Here is a 25,031-nt window from a genome sequence, read left to right as displayed (position 1 = left end):
TACATTCAGTCCTCCACTTCACCCGCCTACTCAAGTTTCTTTCTTGTGAAGAAGAAGGAGGGAGGTCTGTGCTCGTGTATTGACTACAGAGGCCTAAATCAGATCACTGTGAGGTACAGTTACCCGCTACCTCTTATCGCCACTGCGATCAAGTCAATTCACGGGGGGCGCGCTTCTTCACCAAATTTGGTCTCAGGAGCGCTTACAACATGCAGTGTATCCGGGAGGGAGACGAGTGGAAGACGGCGTTCAGTACAACCTCAGGGCATTATGAGTACCTCGTCATGCCGCACGGGTTGATGAATGCTCCATCAGTCTTCCAAGAGATTTTCAGAGAATTGCATGGGTAGGGTGTAGTGGTGTATATCGATGACATTCGGATATACTCCGCTACACGCGTCGAGCATGTGTCCCTGGTGCGCAGGGTGCTTGGTCGACTGTTGGAGCCTTGACCTGTACTTCAAGGCTGAGAAATGCCTGTTCTTCCAACAGTCCGTCTCCTTCCTAGGGTACCGCATTTCCACCTCGGGGGTGGAGATGGAGAGTGACCGCATTTCAGCCGTGCGTAATTGGCCGACTCCCACCACGGTAAAGGAGGTGCAGCGGGTTCTAGGGTTTGCCAATTACTATCGGAGGTTTATCCGGGGTTTTGGTTAGGTAGCGGCTCCCATTACCTCACTCCTGAAAGGGGGACCGGTACGTTTGCAGTGGTCGGCTGAGGCGAACAGGGCTTTTGGTCACCTAAGGGCTCTGTTTACCTCGGCTCCCGTGCTGGCCCATCCGGTTCCCTCTTTGGCGTTCATAGTGGAGGTGGACACGTCCGAGGCTGGGATAGGAGCTGTGCTCTCTCAGCGCTCGGGTACGCCACCGAAGCTCCGTCCCTGTGCCTTCTTCTCGAGGAAGCTCAGCCCGGCGAGCGAAACTATGACTTGGGGGACCGGGAGCTGTTGGCTGTCGTGTGGAGACATTTTCTTGAGGGGGCTAAACACGCTTTTCTCATCTGGACTGACCACCGCAATCTGGAGTACATCCGGGCAGCGAGGAGACTGATCCCTCGCCAGGCAAGGTGGGCCATGTTTTTCACCTGTTTTGTTTTCAAACTTTCGTACAGACCAGGTTCCCATAATATGAAGGCAGACGCACCGTCCCGGCTGTATGACACAGTGGAGCGGCCCATGGATGCCGCCCCATACTCCCAGCCTCCTGCCTGGTGTCACCGGTAGTGTGGGAGCTGGACGCGGACACTGAGCAGGCGTTACGTGCAGAGCCCGCTCCCCTCCAGTGTCCCGCTGGGCATCTGTGCGTTCCGTCTGCTGACCGTGACCGGCTGATCTATTGGGACCACACTTCACCTTCCTCTGGTCATCCAGCCATCAGTCGGACGGTGCGCTGTCTGAGTGGGAAGTACTGGTGGCACAGTTTGGCTAAGGACGTGAGGGTTTGTTTCCTTTTGCTTGGTGTGCGTGCAGTGTAAGGCTCCTAGGCACCTGCCCAGAGGTAATTTACACCCCCTACCCATTCCACGATGGCCATGGTCGCACCTGTCGATCGATTTCCTGACCGATCTCCCACCATCACAAGGAAACACCACGATCCTGGTTGTTGTGGATCGTTTCTCTAACTCCTGCCGTTTCCTTCCTCTGTCCGGTCTCCCTACGGCCCTACAGACTGTGTTGGCCTTGTTAAAGCACGTCTTCCGACACTACGGGGTTCCTGAGGATATAGTGTCTGTTCGGGGTCCCCAGTTCACTTCGAGAGTCTGGAGGTAGTTCATGGAATGTCTGAGGGTCTCGATCAGCCTTACCTCGGGTTTTGACCCTGAGAGTAACGGGCAGGTGGAGAGAGTTAGCCAGGATGTCGGGTAGGTTTCTGCGGTCTTATTTCCAGGACCGGCCAGGGGAGTGGGCGGCGTTCGTGCCCTGGGCAGAGATTGCCCAGAACTCGCTTCGCCACTCCTCCACTAACCTCTCCCCCATCCAGTGCATCCTGGGGTACCAGCCGGTTCTGGCTCCTTGGCATCAGAGTCAGACCGAAGCTCCTGCGGTGGACGACTGGTTCCGGCATGCGGAAGAGACATGGGACGCCGCCCATGTTCACCTTCAGCGGGCCGTGCTGCGCCAAAAGGAGAACGCAGATCACCACCGCAGTGAGACCCCGATGTTCGCACCGGGGGACCGGGTCTGGCTCTCGACCCGAAACCTACCCCTCCACCTGCACTGCCGGAAGCTGGGTCCACAGTTTGTGGGGCTGTTCAATGTCCCGAGGAGACTGAACGAGGTGTTTAACAGGTTATAGCTCCCCCCGATTACTGTATTAACTCCTCTCTCCTCAGGTCGGTGGTGGCTGGTCCGCTCCAGGAGTCTGAGGTGTGGGAGCTTCCTCCACCCCCTCTAGACATCGAGGTGGCCCCAGTGTACTCCGTTCGCTCCATACTGGATTCGATGCGTCGGGCGAGTGAACTTCAGTACCTCGTGGAGTTGGAGGGGTACAGTCCGGAGGAGAGATGCTGGGTTCCGGTGGAGGACATGTTGAACCCTTCAATGCTGCGGGAGTTCCACCGTCTCTGTCCGGACCGCCCTCCGAGCATATCCCAGTTTAGGTCACCTAACAGTACAAACTCTGAAGATAGATGGGGAGCAATTAATTCACATATGGTTTCCAGGGCACAGCTGGGGAATGACGGTAGTATTGCTAAAGGCTATAAGAACTGTCCGTCTAGTGCGTTCGGAACAGAATGAAAAAGGAGCATATTTCTGGGCGTGGAAGAATAGATTCAAGGCATAATGTACAGACAAGGGTATGGTAGGATGTGAGTACAGTGGAGGTAAACCTAGGCATTGAGTGACGATGTGAGAGGTTTTGTCTCTAGAGGCACCAGTTAAGCCAGGTGAGGTCTCTGCATGTGTGAGGGGTGGGACAAAATGGATGTCTAAGGCAATTTGGGTAATGCTGGGGGCTCTACAGTGAAATAAGACAATAATAACTAACCAAAACAGCAATAGACAAGCATATTTACATTAGAAAGAGGCATGTGTAGCCGAGTGATCATAGGGTCCAATGAGCAGCAATAGGTGAGTCAGGGATCTATTAGTTCAGTAGTCGCTACTATACTAGGCCAGCTGGAGACACGGAAATTCAGACAGCTAGGGGGCCGGGGCTAGCAGATGGCCTTCGGCGACGTCGCAACAGAAGAGCCTCTTGAAACCACCTCGGACGAATACGTCGGCAGACCAGACCATGGATCGCCAGGGCTCCTGTGTCGGCAATAAAGGGTCCAGGCCAATTGGCAAAAGAGGTATTGTAGCCCAAGAATTAGCTGGTAGACCTCTTCGGCAAGCCAGGAGATGTGCCTAGCTCGAGGCTAGCTCAAGGCTAACTGGAGCATGCTTCGGGACAGAGGCGTTAGCCAGCAGTAGCCACTTGAATGCAGCTAGCTAGCTCCGATGATCTGGTGTAATGGACCAGGGCTTGTGGAAAGCATCCGGTGAAGAGGTAGAGAAAAAGCTGTCCGATATGCTCTGGGTTGGTGTCGCGCTGTGCAGACTGGCAGGTATTGGCCGAGCTGAAGCTGGCTGGTGTCGGAGTTAATGGTGAAGACCGCTAGCAGTGGCTAACTGACTACCAGCTAGTAGCTAGTTAGCTGGCTAGCTTCTGATGGGGATTCCGATTCTAAAGTTTAAAAATAGCAGATCTGTAACACATTGGGTGAGGCAGGTTGCAGGAAAGTATATTCAGTTCATAGATGGAAAGTGAGATTCAAATACATACGGGGAAAAACGAGGAAAACGACTATGTACACGGGACAAGACGGGACAAGACAAAAACACGTCCGACTGCTACGCCTTCTTGGAGAGAATGCATTCATGCTTTGGGACATGAATGCATTCATGCTTTGGATTTGTTTGGGGCAAATCCAATACAACACATTACTGAGTACTACTCTCCATATTTTCAAGCATAGTGGTGGCTGCATCATGTCGGGAGTTTTTCAGGACAAGAAAGAAATGGAGCTAAGCAGAGGCAAAGTCCTCAAGGAAGACCTGGTTCAGTGTGCTTTCCACCAGACACCGGGAGATGAATTCAACTTTCAGCAGGATAATAACCTAAAACACAAGGCCAAATTTACACTGGAGTTGCTTACCAAGAAGACAGTGAGAATGTTCCTATGGCAAAACTTGAAAATGGTTGTCTAGCAATGATCAACAACCAATTTGACAGAGCTTAAAGAATTTTTAAAATAATAATGGACAAATATTGTACAATCCAGGTGTGCAAAGGAGTATGAATACTCTCTGAAGGCACTGTATATAATTGCATGTGTGTCGCTGTACATATCTCTGTAAACACATTTGAAATGAATTCCAGGAAAAACATACAGAATGTTAATTTACCTTAAATTAATCTCCATTCATGCACATGTATGTGAAGCTGACCAGAAATAACATTAGCATGCCTATGATGGCCACTTCCCTGTGCCTATAGGTCAGCGAACTGTGGGGGCTAGCGAAATAAGAGGCTAACATGAGGGTTCAAGTCCTAGGCCTGATGGCTTTTTCCCTAGTACCATCAAGCTATCAATGCCAATTAGACTAGCACACTAACCCAGGGGCATAATGTACATTTGAATGTGGCGTGTGCTGGAGATGCCCCAGAGAGACCGACCGTTGCATGACAGTTGAATTAATCACTACTTAAAACATGAAATGCATGGAGATCGGTAGGCGTGGCGGCCATAGGTTACACAGCTTGGGGTTCACTGGAATTGTTGATACCGTTGCCTTTGTACAGTGAGTGACTTGAGAGGTGTGCATAACAAATTATTTGGAAGCTCGTTACCCATCTGAAGCTTCCTCTTTGTGGCAACTTCTCTGTTGTATCTCATCTTCAAATAGTGCCAGTCAACCCTGTCAATTATGGAGTAGTTATTTGTCAGTGGTTACGATAACACTAGTTACATCATTGATCTCATTTAGTGGATTGACTCTATTTGACATGAGAAGTGGAAAGTACTGTACATTACTCTACTTCTCATGTCATAAACAATGGATCTATTAGTCACCTGTCCTTTTCCACTCAAATTATGTCCTGAGGATTGCAACGTGATGGTAAGCACCAAGTCTATTTGCGTTGGGAACTAGAGCTCGCTCTCCCATGGCTTGCTCTCTCCTTCCCTCCCACCTCTCCCTCTCTCCCCCTCTGTCCCATCTCTCTCTCTCTCCTATCCCAGCTCTCTCGCTCCCCCCTCTGTCCCATCTCTCTCTCCCTCCTATTTCTCTCTTTCTGATCCCTCTCTCTTCCTCAGTCACTTGCAGTTGTGCCCTGCATTTGTGTCCATCTACCCTCCCTGAAACTTTCGCGACTCCAGAGTCCCAAAACACACCATGTTACCCTTCGGCATAACCTATTCCGTATGATCAATCCATCATTTATCTCATTTCAATCAAGAGGAATTTATGGCATTGATATTGAAGATGGGGGGTGGATTCATTTTTACACATCCGCCCATTAGAGGATCGAAGACTATGCTGGTCGATGTGTTTACAGTCATAGGTCATCATTTCCACCCTCCCTTTCTCGCTCTGCCTCGCCTCTGCAGATGAGTCGCAATAGTTGAGCAGAGGCTTCACTGATCATCAATCAGAGATATAATTGCATTTGTGGCCACTGATGCTGATTTGGTTGTGTGTGTCTGCATGCATGTGTGTGTGTGTTTGTGTGTGCATGAACGTGTGTTCCCTTCCCTGTGAGTATCTTTGAGTCTACTTAATTGTGTCATCCAGTGCCAATTAGTGTAGAGAGAACAAGTTACAGATGGAACTATTTCAGCATGGGAACGAACTGCAGGAGTGGTACAGGCCCTTAAAGTGCTAGAGCTGGCAGCATGCATCCTTGCTGAGATGACTTGGTAGAGTTAATGTGAAACAGGACAAATTGTCCTACTAGAAGCCTTGGGCAACTATCTTCCCCCTATGAAGTGGCTTTTAGGCAGCTATATATCAGTGGCGGTCGGTGCCAGTTAACTTCTTGGTGACAGGAGGCAGTATTTTCACGTCTGGATGAAATGCATGCCCAAATTCAACTGCCTGCTACTCATCCCCAGAAGATAAGATATGCATATTATTATTTTCTTCCTGTATTGAACACAGATCCTCCCGTCTTCAATGTATCGATTATTTACGTTAACCTCTCTTGCGCACTGAACCCGTTAACGGGATTAAATTCGACAACATACGTTGATCGCTACATAAATAGTCATATTAAACATTCATGAAAATACAAGTGTCTCACATGTTTCGAAAGCCTAGAATCTTGCTAATCCAACTGCGTTGTCAGATTTAAAAAATGATTTACTGCTAAAGAATACGATGCAATTATCTGAGGATAGAGCCCCATTAAAAAAACAACTATTTCAACTAGCACAGGCGTAACAAAATCACAAACTGCAATAACATAAATCGTTTACCTTTGACGATCTTCCTCTGTTTGCAATCCAAATGCTCAATGTTACAAAATGAATGGTCTTTTGTTTTATAAAATCCATTTTTATAGCCTAACACGAAACATTTTGTGAACCGCATCTGTTGTGAATTCCGTCTCATTCCATTTTCGACGACACATTCGATGTAAATACACACACGAAATGTGACTTTTCCAGTCATGTTTGGTTTCATTGCAATCAACTGGTTTGTTTGTAACACAACCAAACCTGATGGGTCATTTCGCGGGACATATTGACTGAAAGAAACCGATTTGAAGACAACAAGTAATTACATAATTGTGCACCAATGATATGACCGCTGTTTCGTTGATTGACTGTATTTTAACCCAATGATCACTGATCGTCTTGAAATCTATCTGGGTAGATAGCCAATGAGCTGAGGTAAACGGCAATATGCAATGTTTATGTGTTGGAAGACCAACCCATGTCGTAAACTCCGTCGTAAAGAGGGTCATTCGCTATTGAAGTTTCATACCGGAAGGAGAAACACATAGCGTTGTTTTGGTAAAGCGAGTCTTCAGCTGTTTATATATCAATCAGTATGGCGACTAAGTCAGGGAAAGCTAAATCTAAGTCTAGATATACAGATGTACACACAATTTTAGAAGAAATTGATCGGGACAATGAGACAGAGATTGTTGGAGGATGATTCTTTTAGCGATTCCCAAATGGAGGAATATTTTTTGAACGGAGAGGACATCATTTTGGACTGGTAAGTTTTTCTCATGCCAATGCCGTTGTTTGAAATGAATAACATAAAATATTATTTGTGAAATGAAATTGCCTATTTGAGGCTGTTGAGGGGAGGGCAGGCCCACAACAATGGCCAAAGTGAAATGGAGACAGTAGATACAGCTGGTCTGTTGTAATATAATAAAGACAGTATATCTAGCTGGTCTGTCATAATATAACAGAGACAGTAGATCTAGCTGAAATGTCATAATATAAAATAGACAGTAGATCTAGCTGGTCTGTCATAATATAAATGAGACAGTAGATCTAGCAGGTCTATAATAATATATTCAACCTTGTGTTCCCTGTACTCTATATATATATATATATATATATATATATATATATATATATATATATATATATATATATATATATATATATATGTGTGTTTATTATACCTGTTGATACAGGGCTCATATGTGAAACTATTCTAACTGAACATTTTCTTTCACAGTGACACTGACTCCGAATGGGAGCCCCCAGTGCCAAGCTGTCCATCTCCCACTGAAGCTGGTTCATCCAGCTCCTGCCACAAGTGGTGTTCATCTGCCCAAATGTATTTCTGCAGGCATGGATGTGCTATGGCACCTGGCATCAGCAGCATACTATTGTGTAGAGGACTGAGGGTCTTCCAAATATTGAAAGTGTTATTTTGTAAATGTGTATATTTTTTTTCATGTTTTTTCTCTATTTTTTGGGGGGTCTGTTAGAATACCATTTTGGTATTTTGTATATAGTTATTCCATTCAAAATGTATAACTTCACCAATTTGGCCACTTGGGTCCATTTGGGCTACTTGTGTGGGACACCTTGGTGATTTCATGATAAATGTCATGTAGCACACTCATTTTGGAAGTTATCATTCTGAAACTTTGCACAAGTTCTGTTGCTCTCTTATGTTTTTCACTGAAATTGTCCCCATCATCCTATCTGAATGTTTGTTTTATCTTGCTCATTTTAAAGATGATGATACAACAATAAATAAATAAAACATATGTTTTTTTCATTGTATTATCTAAACCAGATCTATTGTGTTATATTCTCCTACATTCACTTCACATTTACACAAACTTCAGAGTGATTTCTTTCAAATGGTACCAAGAACATGCATATCCTTGGTTCTGTGCCTGAGCTCCAGGCAGTTAGATTTGGGTATATCTTCAGGCGGAAATTGAAAAAAGTAGAGGGTAGCTCTAAGAGGTTTTAAAAGAAAGTTGTATTACAAAAGTAGTTTGAAATGTCTTGGCAAAGTTCACAGGTAACTTTTGAGATATTTTGTTGTCACGTTGAGCAAGTTGGAACCGGTGTTTTTCTGGATCAAATGCGCCAAATAAATGGACATTTTGGATATATATCGACAGAATTAATCGAACAAAAGGACCATTTGTGCTGTTTATGGGACATATCGGAGTGCCAACAAAATAAGCTCATCAAAGGTAAGGCATGAATTATATTTATATTTCTGTGTTTTGTGTAGCGCCTGCAGGGTTGAAATATGGTTTCTCTCTTCGTTTACTGAGGTGCTATCCTCAGATAGTAGCATCGTTTGCTTTCGCGGAAAAGCCTTTTTGAAATCTGACATGTTGGCTGGATTCACAACATGTGTAGCTTTAATTTGCTATCTTGCATGTGTGATTTAATGAAAGTTTGATTTTATAGTAATTTATTTGAATCTGGCGCTCTGCATTTTCCCGGGCTTTTGGCCAGGTGGGACGCCATGCCACATATCCCAGAGAGATTAAGATAAGATTATTTTTTGAGCATTGCCTTATTTCTATTACAGCATAATGGATGACTGTCATTCATATTCCATTCACCCAGCTCAATGTGACATCGATCGATTTAGGCTACTACATGAAACTTGAATGCTCCCTGTACCCACCATGAGGTTGCTACAACCTTGAATGAAAATGTACAACGTAGCTCCACAGGTCGAGAGAATTTTGAGTAATCAAGGTGACAGACAGTGGCACATTCAATGCCGCTTTGCACACTCTTGCAAGTAGCTAATCTAGGGTGTAATCATTAGTCCAACAGTTGCAAACGAGAGATTCTATTGGACAAATTCAGGTATGTTTATCCCCGTTTTATTCCGTTTGCTTCCATTTGAATACACCCCTGATCACATACAAACACAGTTCACTTTCGTAGTTGCCACATACAATTCCTTCTCGCATCTATCTACACGCTCTCCTCCTCTCACCTTTTCCCTTCACTTTTGGATTTCAGTGCACAACATATCAGCTGTCTCTGACCAGGCGAAAAAACCTTTCCAAGTCAAACCTTCATATCATGACCACTAACCGCTTCGCACGGCCTACATCGTTGTCACGTATTTGGGATTTCGTATTCATTAGGATCCCCATTAGCTGCTGCAAAAGCATCAGCTACTCTTCCTGGGGTCCACATGAATCAGAACATAATACATAGTACAGAACATTATTAGTCAATGGTTGAAATACATACGTTTAAAACGTCACACACAGCCTACATATCAGTACATACACACAATATCTAGGTCTAACACACAGCACAGTGCAAATTACAATACAAAATATAAAATGGTTGTGTCGCTTCACAGTCCCCTTTGTGCAGTAAGGTGTTCTTTTATCTGTTTTTTTAAACTGGGTTTATTGCTAGCTTGAGAAACCTAGGGTGGCAGAGAGTTCCATGTAGTCATGGTTCTATTGAATACTGTTTCCCAGCCTCTGTTCTGGACCTGGGGACTGTGAAGAGACCTTGGGTTTCATGTCTTGTGTTGTACTGATGAGTGTCTGAACTCTGTGCCAACTGCTTAACAGTTCGGTACCTTCGACACATCAATACCTCACACAAAGACCAATAAGGATGCAGTCAATCTCTCCTTAACTTTGATCCAGGAGAGACTGACATGCATGTTACTGACACTTTCCTGCTGTGCATATAAGTGTGATACGTGCTGCTTTGTTCTGGACCAACTGCAATTGACCTATGTCCTTCTTTGGCGCACATGACCACCTCACAGTCAACATAGCTACTAGAACTAGCACTTTAGTAAACCCACTACCATCATGCAATACAGTGTACAGTCATCAGCAAGTAGTTACCCGGTGGCAATACATTTATAAAACCAAACGCCTTGGAAGAGTTCCAGTGTTGGAAAGCCATAGCCAGCTAGGTAACATAGCATCCCTCTCTGTTTGAGCTGGGTGTTTGAGTAGGCTAAACGAGCTAGCTGCATTTGAAGCTAGCTAAGTAAATGAACGTGAAAGTGCAATAAAATATACTAGGAAATCTCTCTCACTTCTCCTTCATTTTGGAATAAATTAATTTGTTAAACTGTTCAACTATTGTCCTTCTCTCACTTTGAGTGAAATACTCACCACATTGTATGCACTGCATTGCTAGCTAGCTGTAGCTTATACTTTCACTGCTAGATTCATTCTCTAATCCTTTGATTGTGTGGACAACATGTCAGTTCATGTTGTAAGAGCTCTGATAGGTTGGCGGACTATGTAAGTCTATGGACGGGGCTGCGAACCATGAGCCTCATAAGTTTTGTATTGAAGTCAATGTACCCAGAGGAGGACAAAAGCTAGCTGTCCTCCGGCTACACCACGGTGCTACCCTCCAGAGTGCTGTAGAGGCTACTGTAGACCTTCATTTCAACAGTGTTTTTTTAGTCAATTATTTGGTGACGTGAATATAGTTAGTATAGTTTTATCTAAAAAGGATAACTTTGTTAGTTTCCCTTTTTCTTTTTTCACTGAGGAGGATGGTCCTCCCCTTCCTCCTCTGAGGAGCCTCCATGTCACGGCATTCCTGTGGTGAAGGAGAAGCGGACCAAAACGCAGCGTGGTGGTTATTCATGTTTTTAATAAAGACAACTATACATGAACAGACTAAACAAAACAAGAAAAGTGAAAATCTAAACAGCCCTATCTGGTGCAAAACACAAAGACAGGAACAATCACCCACAAGCACACAGTGAAACCCAGGCTACCTAAATATGGTTCCCAATCAGAGACAATGACTAACACCTGCCTCTGATTGAGAACCATATCAGGCCAGACATAGAAATAGACAAACAAGACATCCAACATAGAATGCCCACTCAGATCACAACCTTACCAACCAAAACATAGAAACATACAAAGCAAACTATGGTCAGGGTGTGACACTCCACTGCTACATTGGGGCCAAAAAGTATTTAGTCAGCCACCAATTGTGCAAGTTCTCCCACTTAAAAAGATGAGAGAGGCCTGTAATTTTCATAATAGGTACACTTCAACTATGTCAGACAAAATGAGGGGAAAAAATCCAGAAAATAACATTGTTGTATTTTTTATGAATTTATTTGCAAATGGTGGTGGAAAATAAGTATTTGGTCAATGACAGAAGTTCATCTCAAATGTTTTCTGTAAGTCTTCACAAGGTTTTCACACACTGTTGCTGGCATTTCGGCCCATTTCTCCATGCAGATCTCCTCTAGAGCAGTGATGTTTTGGGGCTGTTGCTGGGCAACACGGACTTTCAACTCCCTCCAAAGATTTTCTATGGGGTTGAGATCTGGAGACTGGCTAGGCCACTCCAGGACCTTGAAATGCTTCTTATGAAGCCACTCCTTCGTTGCCCGGGCGGTGTGTTTGGGATCATTGTCATGCTGAAAGACCCAGCCACGTTTAATCTTCAATGCCCTTGCTGATGGAAGGAGGTTTTCACTCAAAATCTCACGATACATGGCCCCATTCATTCTTTCCTTTACACGGATCAGTCATCCTGGTCCCTTTACTGAAAAACAGCCCCAAAGCATGATGTTTCCACCCCCATGCATGTGTTCTTTGGATGCAACTCAGCATTCTTTGTCCTCCAAACACGACGAGTTGAGTTTTTACCAAAAATGTATATTTTGGTTTCGTCTGACCATATGCCATTCTCCCAATCTTCTTCTGGATCATCCAAATGCTCTCTAGCAAACTTCAGACGGGCCTGGACATGTACTGGCTTAAGCAGGGGGACACGTTTGGCACTGCAGGATTTGAGTCCCTGGCAGCGCAGTGTGTTACTGATGGTAGGCTTTGTTACTTTGGTCCCAGCTCTCTGCAGGTCATTCACTAGGTCCCCCCGTGTGGTTCTGGGATTTTTGCTCACCGTTCTTGTGATCATTTTGACCCCACGGGGTGAGATCTTGCGTGGAGCCCCAGATCGAGGGAGATTATCAGTGGTCTTGTATGTCTTCCATTTCCTAATAATTGCTCCCACAGTTGATTTCTTCAAATTAAGCTGCTTACCTATTGCAGATTCAGTCTTCCCAGCCTGGTGCTTGTTTGTAGGTGACCAAATACTTATTTTCCACCATAATTTGCAAATAAATTCATTAAAATCCTACAATATGATTTTCTGGATTTTTTTTCTCATTTTGTCTGTCATAGTTGAAGTATACCTATGATGAAAATTACAGGCCTCTCTCATCTTTTTAAGAGGGAGAACTTGCACAATTGGTGGCTGACTAAATACTTTTTTGCCCCACTGTAGGTCTCAGAAGATTCCTTAACCCCTGTTATAATGTAGCCAGGTAGCTGTTTGTTGAAGTGTAGAAGTATCATGGAGTCATATAGCACTCCGCTAAGAACAACAGAACCCCTTCTATACCTCATTTAGCATCTACCAATGTGTTTTAATTGCTCGGTTGTTGTGTTTCTGTGGTAATTATAAAAGTCTTGACTAGAAGTATAGCGGCTACAAATTGTTATGGTATGCTAGTAATAGTACACACTTTTGCACCATTTCAATCCATTGTTATTTTCGTTATCAACTGTACTGAGCATAATCAAATGTTCTCTTACCATTTTTCAGCTTTTCCACAATAGCAAACCATTCAGAATGGAGCAATGTTTTGGGGAGTTATTTGTAGTGTGGCTATTGGAACCAAGCTGTCAACAACAAATACATCCTTGCGATGCTCTCTGGAATATTCCAATGCACTCTTGACATTGCTGTAACACCAGTTTTCTGGATTTTTTTTCCTCATTTTGTCTGTCATAGTTGACGTGTACCTATGATGAAAATTACAGGCCTCTCTCATCTTCTTAAGTGGGAGAACTTGCACAATTGGTGGCTGACTAAATACTTTTTTGCCCCCACTGTATACATAGAGTGCAGTCAACCCCCCCCCCCCAATTGACAGCAAGCTTGCATCACCAAACCTTTTTTCTATAATTTATTTTTCATCCTCCCCTTTTCTTTCTCCTCTCTCTCTCCGACACATCTCTTTCATATGTGTAAAAGCTTTTCTTTTTTTTTTGCTCTTTCTCTCACTTTTTCTGAAATTATTAGCCCCTGTATTTTTGCTCCTTCTTCTGGTCTCTCCCCTTTCACCCTTCCCTCATCCCCCATCCTTCTCTCCTTCCCTCCATCAGTCACTCACTCACTCTTTATACAGCACTGGGACCAAAAGGATTAGCCCCATATTTTCTCTCCTTCTTCTCCCGCACTCCCCCTCTGCCCTTGCTACTGAGACACTCCTCTCATCATGTCCTCCTCTCTGATGTTCCATCTCTCTCACTGTCTGTCTGTATCTCTCTAGGACAATTGAGCTACAAGGCTACTCACTTTCTTCTCCTCTTTCTACCTCTCTTGCTCTCTCTGTCTTTCTCTCCCTCTCAGGTCAGTTTCTCATTGGCAGCTATTGCTCCTTCGAGGATGGTGAGTGCGGTTGGCAGCCAACAGCGGCTAAGGGATCCTCCTGGAGGCGTGTCCACACCCCGCCAAAGGGGGTGCGGCCCAGCTGTTCATCATCCTCAGGTGAATCATCCATTCTGATATCGATAACACAAGCCCTGTACACAACCCCTAGCTTCCGTCGAGGCAGTCTATTACCCCTAAGGCACTTGGGAAGATCTGAAACGACTGGATAGATGTAGGTATATATATGTGGAAAAAGTAGAGCTGAACCATATTGCTTACACAGTACCAATCCAGTTCTGGAGAATAGGGGCTAGGGGTTGTTTCTGGACTTGGTCATCATCAATTTACTGAATGCCTTTAGTGGCTGTAATGCAAAGTAAGGCCTACACTGTATGCTCAAATTCGGGCATAACAGAGAAAACACAACCTCTGTTGTTTTTGTAAAATCTGCCGTGTCATTGAATTGTTTTGTTGCAAAGCACAGATATTTAACTGGTTTTCTGTGTGTTTACGTACTTGTTTGTGTGTGTGGGTGCATATAATCTTCTGTTCTGTCTGTTTATCTGTTTGTATGCATGTATGCGTGTGCGTGTGTGTGTGTGTGCGTTCCAGGTGCCATGTTCAGTGTGGATGGAGGGCAGTCCAAGGATCATCAGGTGTCAACGTTGCTCAGGAGCCCTCTCTTCCCCCCTCCCCTACGGAACTCTCGATGTGAGGTGAGAGCCCTCTCTCTCTCTCTCACACACACACACACACACACACACACACACACACACACACACACACACACACACACACACACACGAGGAGAGAGACAGATACACACACACACAGAGAGACAGATGCACCAGACACTCAGAGACACACACACACACACACACACACACACACGAGGAGAGAGACAGATACACACACACACACACACACACACACACACACACACACACACACACACACACACACACACACACACACACACACACACACACACACACACACACACACACACACACACACACACACACAGAGACAGATACAGACACTCAGAGACACACACACACACAGAGAGAGACAGATACACCAGACACTCAGAGACACACACACACACACAATGCCCTCCCGTTGTGTGCACATTTGGAGACTCAGCATTGGGTAATTATAATTAAGGCGCATAGCACAAATAGTTCAGATGTAGTCATTTAAGTCTGACCAACCACTTCTTTTGACCAGGACCCATGTAGGGAATAGGGTGCCATTTGGGATGGAGACACAGAAAGTGTGGAGCACAAACAACAACATGAATGAATGGACAGACTAATTATGTTAGACAGGAGAGTCTGGAAGAAAACAGGCACACCTGGAATAAAAATAGAGCAGGATTACTATTGAAAAACAAAGTTATTGATGATAGCAGGATTGCCGAAAGACTGAAAATAATTTGTAGGTATAATGAGCAGAGCTCTCCTTACTCCTTAATTCAACTAATGGATTTAAAAGTTCTTGTTGAATATCTTGAAGCAATATCTCTCCATTTAACTATTAGTTTACCTTGTAAGTTGTCGGAAACAAACAAACAGACAGACAGACAGACAGACAGACAGACAGACGCATGCACCCACGCACGCTTGCACACACACACACATTTACACTGGCCTGGGAAGAGCTGCAGTGTACAGGTGAGGGGGAGCGCATGTGGAAGCTTGCACTGCTTCATTTATCAATTTAATTAATTAATTGAATTCAACTATTTCCTGAATGCACAGATTGCATGAAATTTGGTCCCAACCCTGATAGTGGCGGGTTAGCAAGCTATCATGGGGATTTCGAGACACAAGGTCAACCCAATTAGTAAGAGGCTGGTGATATGGAATGCATTATTCATACCTTATTGGTCAGTCTGCGACCAGCGGGGTTGTTAGTCAGGTCTAGACAGGGTGAGTCCACGGCTATGGTTGTAAACGTCCCCCTCTTCATAGGAGGTGTCTGGCAAGTGGGCCAATATCATATTTAGAGGTATTTGGTATAGTGTCCATATTTAGAGGTATTTGGTATGGTGTCCATAGAAGGGCACCCCCTTCTGTATTTTGGAGGTGGGGGAAGGTGGAGTGCTGGGGAGAGAGCGTGAACAGGAGAGAGAGAGGAGTGTGTGGATAAGCACGACTAGAGAGAGAGAGCGAAAGATGAGATAGAAAGATAAACAGAGATGGGGATATCAGTCCTGAACTGTGCTCGCGGCACCGCTACAGCCCAGCTAGCCGCAGTCAGTGGTTCCTTGGCAAGGGCCCAAAGATTAGCCATGATTCCAGATTAGCACCTCAATCTTTCCCCTTACACGACCCTGAGCTGTCCAATGTACGGTACCTGCCTGTCTGGTTTGTCTGACGCAGGACCCAATCTCAAGAGTAGATTGGCTTGGTTATTAGTTGCAGGTCATGTTCACCTCAAAGTAATGCCTGGCAAACACTGTTTGACTTCTATAATCTTGATGTCGGGGAACTTCTCAGTTTCACAAAGGTGAATTTGGATCAATGATTATTGAGTGAGGGAGATGGTACACTGCGATAGAATACCTAATACTACATCATTGAAATTATAGTTACACATTTTATCAGAGGGAAACCCTATTCGTCACCTGTGCATACTGGAGAGAGAGAAAGATAGCATTTAGCCAGGTGGAATGTCGTGCAGTTTGTTTGAGAAGAATATGAGCAATATGAATCGGGAACTTTGTATAGCAAAGTGTACAGCTGAGACAATTGGTGAATCTGCAGGTTTAACTTTCATGAAATAAAGACAGATACCCGCACACTGCTCCTGCAGTTTTATCTAGATACATTTTTTTTTTTATACCCAAATGTCTTCCCTGAATGTCTGGCTGGATGAAGACATTTCAGGTTAAAATGTTGCATTTAATAACACTGGGGAACATTCAACAGAGTGCAGGTGTTTATCTCCATGATGTACCCTGCAACTGCAAGTAACTGGATGTGGGTACACTACTTCTAAAGTAGTAATTATGACAGTAGAGCATCAAATCAAATCGAATCAAATGTATTTATATAGCCCTTCGTACATCAGCTGATATCTCAAAGTGCTGTACAGAAACCCAGCCTAAAACCCCAAACAGCAAGCAATGCAGGTGTAGAAGCACAGTGGCTAGGAAAAACTCCCTAGAAAACCTAGGAAGAAACCTAGAGAGGAACTAGGCAATGCTTGGTGGCCAGTCCGCTTCTGGCTGTGCCGGGTGGAGATTATAACAGAACATGGCCAAGATGTTCAAATGTTCATAAATGACCAGCATGGTCAGGCAGAACAGTTGAAACTGGAGCAGCAGCACGGCCAGGTGGACTGGGGACAGCAATGTCAGGTAGTCCTGAGGCATGGTCCTAGGGCTCAGGTCCTCCGAGAGAGAGAGAAAGAAAGAAAGAGAGAATTTGAGAGAGCATACTTAAATTCACACAGGACACCGGATAGGACAGGAGAAGTACTCCAGATATAACAAACTGGCCCTAGCCCACCGACACATCAACTACTGCAGCATAAATACTAGAGGCTGACAACCCAGACAGGAAAATCACATCAGTGACTCACCCCTCCTAGGGACGGTATGAAAGAGCCCTAATAAGCCAGTGACTCAGCCCCTGTAATAGGGTTAGAGGCAGAGAATCCCAGTGGAAAGAGGGGAACCGGCCAGGCCGAGACAGCAAGGGCGGTTCGTTGCTCCAGAGCCTTTCTGTTCACCCTTCACACTCCTGGGCCAGACTACACTCAATTATATGACCCACTGAAGAGATGAGTCTTCAGTAAAGACTTAAAGGTTGAGACCGAGTCTGCGTCTCTCACATGGGTAGGCAGACCATTCCATAAAAATGGAGCTCTATAGGAGAAAGCCCTGCCTCCAGCTGTTTGCTTAGAAATTCTAGGGACAATTAGGAGGCCTGTGTCTTGTGACCGTAGCGTACGTGTAGGTATGTACGGCAGGACCAAATCAGAGAGATAGGTAGGAGCAAGCCCATGTAATGCTTTGTAGGTTAGCAGTAAAACCTTGAAATCAGCCCTTGCCTTGATTGTTATTTTCATGGAAATGTAATTCTAGAAGAGAAATAAATAAATTGTGTCTCAGTAAAAAATCAGAAGAGGAAAGCCAAGAGCTTTCTCTGATGTGTTCAATCAAATGATTTGAGATGTCAATGTGTGTCTTAGTCAAGTCCTATTCTGACTCATAATACTCATACGTTTTTTCATCTCCCCAACAGGTACGGTTCTTGATGTGTTCTGGAGGTGGCCAGAGAGGGGCACTGTCTTTGTGGCTGGTGGAAAACAGCACACGACCAGAGGAGCAGCGCAGACTGTGGTACTCTGCCAACGAGCCCAAGACCAAGAAAGGCTGGAGACGCATTATCGTTCCTCTCTACGGACTTGTTGACTGGTACGGCGGATCAATTTGGTCCATTGACAGAGAGACAAGTGATTTGGCCAATCCCAGCCTTAGGCAAACAAAGTGAAGTGTATGAATATTTAACAGGGTCAATATGGGGCACTGCGCCATTAGATGGTGAGATTATAGAATCATACTACATTGGAAACATGCACCATGTCAAAGCATAAAAGAACCTGCAAACCACAGAGCTGCATGTGCTTTGTGTATTCGTTTGGGATGAAAGAAAATACATATAGCCTCTCAGGTCCAAAGACACAGTAATGAATAGCTTTTTTCTTCAGTTCTTCCTTCCAAATGCAGATTTTCAACATTTACATTCCATTTTAAGATAACCCTCCCTTTCACCCTGCAAACGTAATGAATCCCAACTTGTTCACTTGCCTTGTACGGTGAATTCCATATTCACCTTATCGCTCACTTGTTTAAAAACAAACAAACAAGGAAGTGAAAATCTTTACAGAGGCCTCCACTCCTCTGCCTTTTCCTCCAATTAGCTATGGCATTTTTCAGTTATTCACTGTGAGGAGCTGAAATAAATACAATTTTAAAAAAGCTGTACGGCTTGTTTCATCTCTGTGTGCTTGATTGATCACTCTCTATGCTATTCCCAATCCTCAGAGAGTTATTATATTTTTATTCAAGGTTTTATGGAGTTTGTTCTGCCCATGTTCTTAATTAAAATGCGTGTCCTTACGCCTTATGAACTCGCCCGGACTCGAGGTATGACCTTTGGTCTGGATCTCTGAAATATAGGCAGAGGAATAGGGAAGTCAGTCATAAAGGTTAGGTTGTAGTAGCGACCCATGTTGTTGGACTGTGAAGGGCAGTACGGAAGTAGATGAAGGCCAAGTTAGGAGTTAAATTAGGAGTTACTTTATCAACCTTTTGGGTACTATGAAAAAGACGGCCAACACTTTCAAATGGGGCGGCAGGGTAGCCTAGTGGTTAGAGTGTTGAACTAGTAACCGAAATCTGTCATTATGCCCCTGAACAGGCAGTTAACCCACTGTTCCTAGGCCGTCATTGCAAATAAGAATTTGTTCTTAACTGATTTGCCTAGTTAAATAAAGATAAAATGCTAATTAAATATTACCAAGAAAATGGCCAAATTTTTAAGACATTTTTGTAACACAAGATGGGAGGAAAAGATGAGTGTCTTGATTTTTATAGGATTTTATTCTGTAACAAAGTAAAGTAACAAAGTTGTCTCTCTACAGTAGTCTGTCATGTATCTTTTCTGTTCCCTTTGTCTCACCATTGCACACTAAATAGCATGAGCAAATTGAAGGGAAAAGAACAGTAGCTACCTGAAATTCACTATGACTTGAAAAAGATCCTCGTCCAGTAATGTAAACTGGTCTTTGAGGCCATGCATCAGTGTTCTGTCTATTTGCCGTTTCTAATAGAACACTATAGTAAGGGCAGAAGTCATTCATTCTCTACATGAGGTCTTTTTGACATGTTCTAGTACTGGCAGAAAAATCATTGTGATCAACAATGTTATTTTTGAAGTATGTAGTTGTGCTCGTAGAATATTTTAGTTATGTCATGTTTGAACTCCTTTATGTACTAATTCCAGTAGAAAACTTGAGTCGAGAATGAGAAGGATAAGACAGGGATATCATTACGCTCAAGAAACTTTTTGCAAGGATATCTACACTCATTTAACATACTCTATCTTTATCTTGTCCTAGACTTGAATCTGAATTGGGAGCAGGCATACTTCATCTTCATCTCATACTAGAGTTGAATGAGATCATATTGTGTTTCTCCTCAGGTTCTGGCTCCAGTTCAGTACTGACAATGGATCAGGTCCAGGATCAGCGATTTGTCTGGATAACATCTCCTTCAGTATGGACTGCTTCCTGGCCTGTAAGTATTGTTGTTTAGGGTTGTAAAACAACAATTTCAGACTGTCAATAGTAGTAGACGATTTAACCCATAAAGTGATTTAAGAACAGATTCTTATTTGCAATGTCAAACATGAAATAGAAATTAGAAAGTCATTTTAAATGTTTACATCATTTAGCAGATGCTCTTATCCTGAGCGACTAGGGCTCTTGGTTCCAACTCTCTTAAAACACTTAAACATTTTTGGCCCCTTTCAATTTTTCAATTGTAGTCAAGGTTCTAAATTAAAAAATGTCATTGGTACCACTGGTGTTTCATTGATTGAGATATAGCATATATGGCCTATATGAATTCTAGCTACTTTTTACATGCTCTAAAAATGATTAGGAACTGGGTGGTTCGATCCCTGAATGCTAGGTACGACAAAATATTTATTTTTACTGCTCTAATTACTTTGGTAACCAATTTATAATAGCAATAAGGTACCTCGGGCCAATATACCACAGCTAAGGGCTGTGTCCAGGCACTGTGTCGTGCATAAGAACATTGTACACTCTTTAAGAGTGTCAAGTTTGTGAGTGACAACATGCAAGAAATCAGTCATTCATTCATTGCTATGACCATTGATCTTCTAAAGAAGTTGTCCCTTTTCATTTTGTTCTGGGCCTCCAAATGTTTAGATACTCTGGTAAAGTAACCAGATTGTTAGCTTGATAGCTAATGAGGTAGTTTATGAACAGGGCCTAAAAAAATTGTCAACCAGCCACTGGGAGGTAGTTTTTACCAGCCAATACATTTATTGCCAGCAAATACGTTATTTGCCATAATAAAAAACGGTTTCCAGGTTATGGATTTCCCCCATTTCTTTAAAGGTTTTCACTCTCAAAATCACACATTAGAAATAGAAACACAACCAACTTTAATGTTCTAAGTCCACAACAATGCTTAAACCAAATCAGAAGACCAAATAGGGCTAACTTCTGTATACCACCCCTACCTTGTCACGACACAACTGATTGGCTCAAACGCATTATTAAGAAGTAAATAAATTACACAAATTAACTTTTAATAAGGCACACCTATTCATTTGAATGCATTCCAGGTGACTGCCTTATGAAGCTGGTTGAGAGAATGCCAATAGTGTGCAAGGCTGTCATTAAGGCAAACAGTGGCTACTTTGAAAATGTTTTTTATTTGTTTAACACTTTTTTGGTTACTACATGATTCCATATGTGTTATTTCATAGTTTTGATGTCTTCACTATTATTCTATAATGTAGAAAATAGTAAAATTGAGAAAAACCCTTGAATGAGTAGGTGTGTCCAAACTTTTGACTGGCTATATATATATATATATATATATATATATATATATTCTTAAAGGTCAAGACTTGGCTGACCTTTCCCACTTTATCCATATTTTAATTGAGATGGAAAGAAATCAGAGGAGAAACAGCAACACATGATACTCACGTCTCTAATCAGCAGAAAATATGCTGTATATCCCTCACTCTCTCCCTCACGCTCTGAAGTACCTGTTTGAACTGGTCCCACCTGATCTTGCCTCCTACCTTCCAATTTTAAGAAATGTATTTTCATTGTTAGTGCGGCCACTTGAGTATCTGGTCAATAAAATAGATAATCTGTGACTGTGCCCAGAATAGCAAGCTGGGGAGCTCTGAAGCTGTTGCCGCTTGGAAGACGGACAGTCATTAAGGCAAAACGGGTGGGATTTAACCGACTAAACTCAATTACAGACAGAGACATAATTAGGCTCTGGGGGGGTCGTTTCACTGGTTCATCTGCCTGCTTTGAATTCGACGCTCAGTGAGATTGTCACCCAACAAACCAGGAACATTCCCAGAACATTAGCTAAGATTCCCATTAAGTTCTGGTTAGGGTTTTAGCTAACATTGGGATGATAACATTCAAAGAATGTTTTTGATAACAAAATCTTATTTTTTTAGGTTTTATAAAAAATGTCCTCATATTGTTCTCCTAACATTTGATAGATTGTGGCAAATCAAGCTTCGCTCCGGCAGTCAAATCAAATCAAATTTTATTTGTCACATACACATGGTTAGCAGATTAGCAGGATGCTCTCGATTGTGCATCTGTAGAAGTTTGTGAGTGCTTTTGGTGACAAGCCAAATTTCTTCAGCCTCCTGAGGTTGAAGAGGCGCTGCTGCGCCTTCTTCACAATGCTGTCTGTGTGAGTGGACCAATTCAGTTTGTCTGTGAAGTGTATGCCGAGGAACTTAAAACTTGCTACCCTCTCCACTACTCTTCCATCGATGTGGATAGGGGGGTGTTCCCTCTGCTGTTTCCTGAAGTCCACAATCATCTCCTTAGTTTTGTTGACGTTGAGTGTGAGGTTATTTTCCTGACACCACACTCCGAGGGCCCTCACCTCCTCCCTGTAGGCCGTCTCGTCGTTGTTGGTAATCAAGCCTACCACTGTTGTGTCGTCCGCAAACTTGATGATTGAGTTGGAGGCGTGCGTGGCCACGCAGTCGTGGGTGAACAGGGAGTACAGGAGGGGGCTCAGAACGCACCCTTGTGGGGCCCCAGTGTTGAGGATCAGCGGGGAGGAGATGTTGTTGCCTACCCTCACCACCTGGGGGCGGCCCGTCAGGAAGTCCAGTACCCAGTTGCACAGGGCGGGGTCGAGACCCAGGGTCTCGAGCTTGATGACGAGCTTGGAGGGTACTATGGTGTTGAATGCCGAGCTGTAGTCAATGAACAGCATTCTCACATAGGTATTCCTCTTGTCCAGATGGGTTAGGGCAGTGTGCAGTGTGGTTGAGATTGCATCGTCTGTGGACCTATTTGGGCGGTAAGCAAATTGGAGTGGGTCTAGGGTGTCAGGTAGGGTGGAGGTGATATGGTCCTTGACTAGTCTCTCAAAGCACTTCATGATGACGGAAGTGAGTGCTACGGGGCGGTAGTCGTTTAGCTCAGTTACCTTAGCTTTCTTGGGAACAGGAACAATGTTGGCCCTCTTGAAGCATGTGGGAACAGCAGACTGGTATAGGGATTGATTGAATATGTCCGTAAACACACCGGCCAGCTGGTCTGCGCATGCTCTGAGGGCGCGGCTGGGGATGCCGTCTGGGCCTGCAGCCTTGCGAGGGTTAACACGTTTAAATGTTTTCCTCACGTCGGCTGCAGTGAAGGAGAGAGTCTCCGGTGGGTTTAGTGGGTTTAGGTGGGTTTAGGTCAGGTTGCCATTGTCCTGGCCTGCAGCTTTACACTGCTCCAGAGTATGCCCACTGAGTCCCAGTGGTATCTATTTTCACAGTAAAACGAGTCCTATATCGAGATAACCTGAAAGGCTGCTCAGCAAGGAAGAAGCCACTGCTCCAAACCCACCATAAAAAGGCCAGACTATGGTTTGCAACTGCACATGAGGACAAAGATCGTACTCTTTGGAGAAATATCCTCTGGTCTGATGAAACAAAAATAGAACTGTTTGGTCAGAATGACCATTGTTATGTTTGGAGGAATAAGGGGGATGCTCGCAATCTGAAGAACACCATCCCAACCGTGAAGCACGGGGGTGGCAGCATCATGTTGTGGGGATGCTTTGCTGCAGGAGGGACTGGTGCACTTCACAAAATAGATGGCATCATGAGGATGGAAAATTATGTGGATATATTGAAGCAACATCTCAAGACATCAGTCAGGAAGTTAAAGCTTGACCACAATTGGGTCTTCCAAATGGACAATGACCCCAAGCATACTTCCAAAGTTGTTTCAAAATGACTTAAGGACAACACAGTCAAGGTATTGGAGTGGCCATCACAAAGCCCTGACCTCCACCCTATAGAAACTGAAAAAAGCGTGAGCGAGCAAGGAGGCCTACAAACCTGATTCAGTTACACCAGCTCTGTCAGGAGGAATGGGCCAAAATGCAGTACACTTATTGTGGGAAGCTTGTGGAAGGCTACCCGAAACATTTGACCCAAGTTAAACAATTTAAAGGCAATGCTACCAAATACTAATTGAGTGTATGTAAACTTCTGACCCACTTGGAATGTGATGAAAGAAATAAAAGCTGAAATAAATAATTTTCTCTACTATTATTCTGACGTTTCACATTCTTAAAATAAAGTGGTGATCCTAACTGACCTAAGACAGGGAATTTTTACTAGGATTAAATGTCAGGAATTGTGAGAAAAAATTATTTTAAATATATTTGGCTAAGGTGTATGTAAACTTCTGACTTCAACTGTACATGAGTTCTGCCTCTTAGTCAAAGTTGCAGTGAGGTGTTTTATATGCAGACCACCACCCGGTAGATTGATTATGATATGTGCCCATATCAAAGCATCAGGATATTACATTTACAGAAACCTAATCTTTTTACATTACACATTACATCTTATTCATTCCTTTACACTTGTGTGTATAAGTTAGTTGTTTTGAAATTGTTAGATTACTTGTTAGATATTGTTAGATATTACTGCATGGCTGGAACTAGAAGCACAAGAATTTCGCTACACTCGCATTAACATCTGCTAACCATGTGTATGTTACCAATAACATTTAATTTGATTTAATACATGTATATTTTGGTCATTTAACAGACACTTTTATCCAGAGCGTCTCAGTCAGTGCAATCAACTAAGTTGGTAAGACAACCACATTTCACAGACATTGCAAGTAAAACTTTCCTTTAAAAAAGCAACTATCAGCAATATATTAAGAAAAGATGACCCCATTGAACACCTTTGAGATTAAATTTAACACCAACTGCAAGCCAGGTCTGATCTGCCAACATCAGTGCCTGATTTTACTAATTATCTTGTGACTGAATGGAAGCAAGTCCCGCAGCAAT

The 25,031-nt window shown here is 43.6% G+C and overlaps 1 protein-coding gene across 1 annotated transcript in view; it reads left to right on the top strand.

The window, feature by feature from the left end:
• The window catches only part of alk (ALK receptor tyrosine kinase), a 698,893-nt gene that overhangs the window by 589,837 nt on the left and 84,025 nt on the right, over positions 1–25,031 (top strand). The window contains exons 7-10 of the mRNA XM_090220448.1: positions 13,880–14,017; positions 14,513–14,616; positions 18,157–18,329; positions 20,119–20,213. Coding sequence (XP_090076574.1) covers positions 13,880–14,017; positions 14,513–14,616; positions 18,157–18,329; positions 20,119–20,213 — 510 coding nt within the window. The remainder of the gene's footprint in view (positions 1–13,879; positions 14,018–14,512; positions 14,617–18,156; positions 18,330–20,118; positions 20,214–25,031) is intronic.

This window comes from Oncorhynchus mykiss, chromosome 25 (genome assembly GCF_057628025.1).
Source record: "Oncorhynchus mykiss isolate SJ-2025 chromosome 25, ASM5762802v1, whole genome shotgun sequence".
In the NCBI taxonomy this organism is placed as follows: Eukaryota; Metazoa; Chordata; class Actinopteri; order Salmoniformes; family Salmonidae; genus Oncorhynchus; species Oncorhynchus mykiss.
Note: the sequence above shows the minus strand (reverse complement) of the source record. Positions and strands in the feature narration are given on the sequence as shown.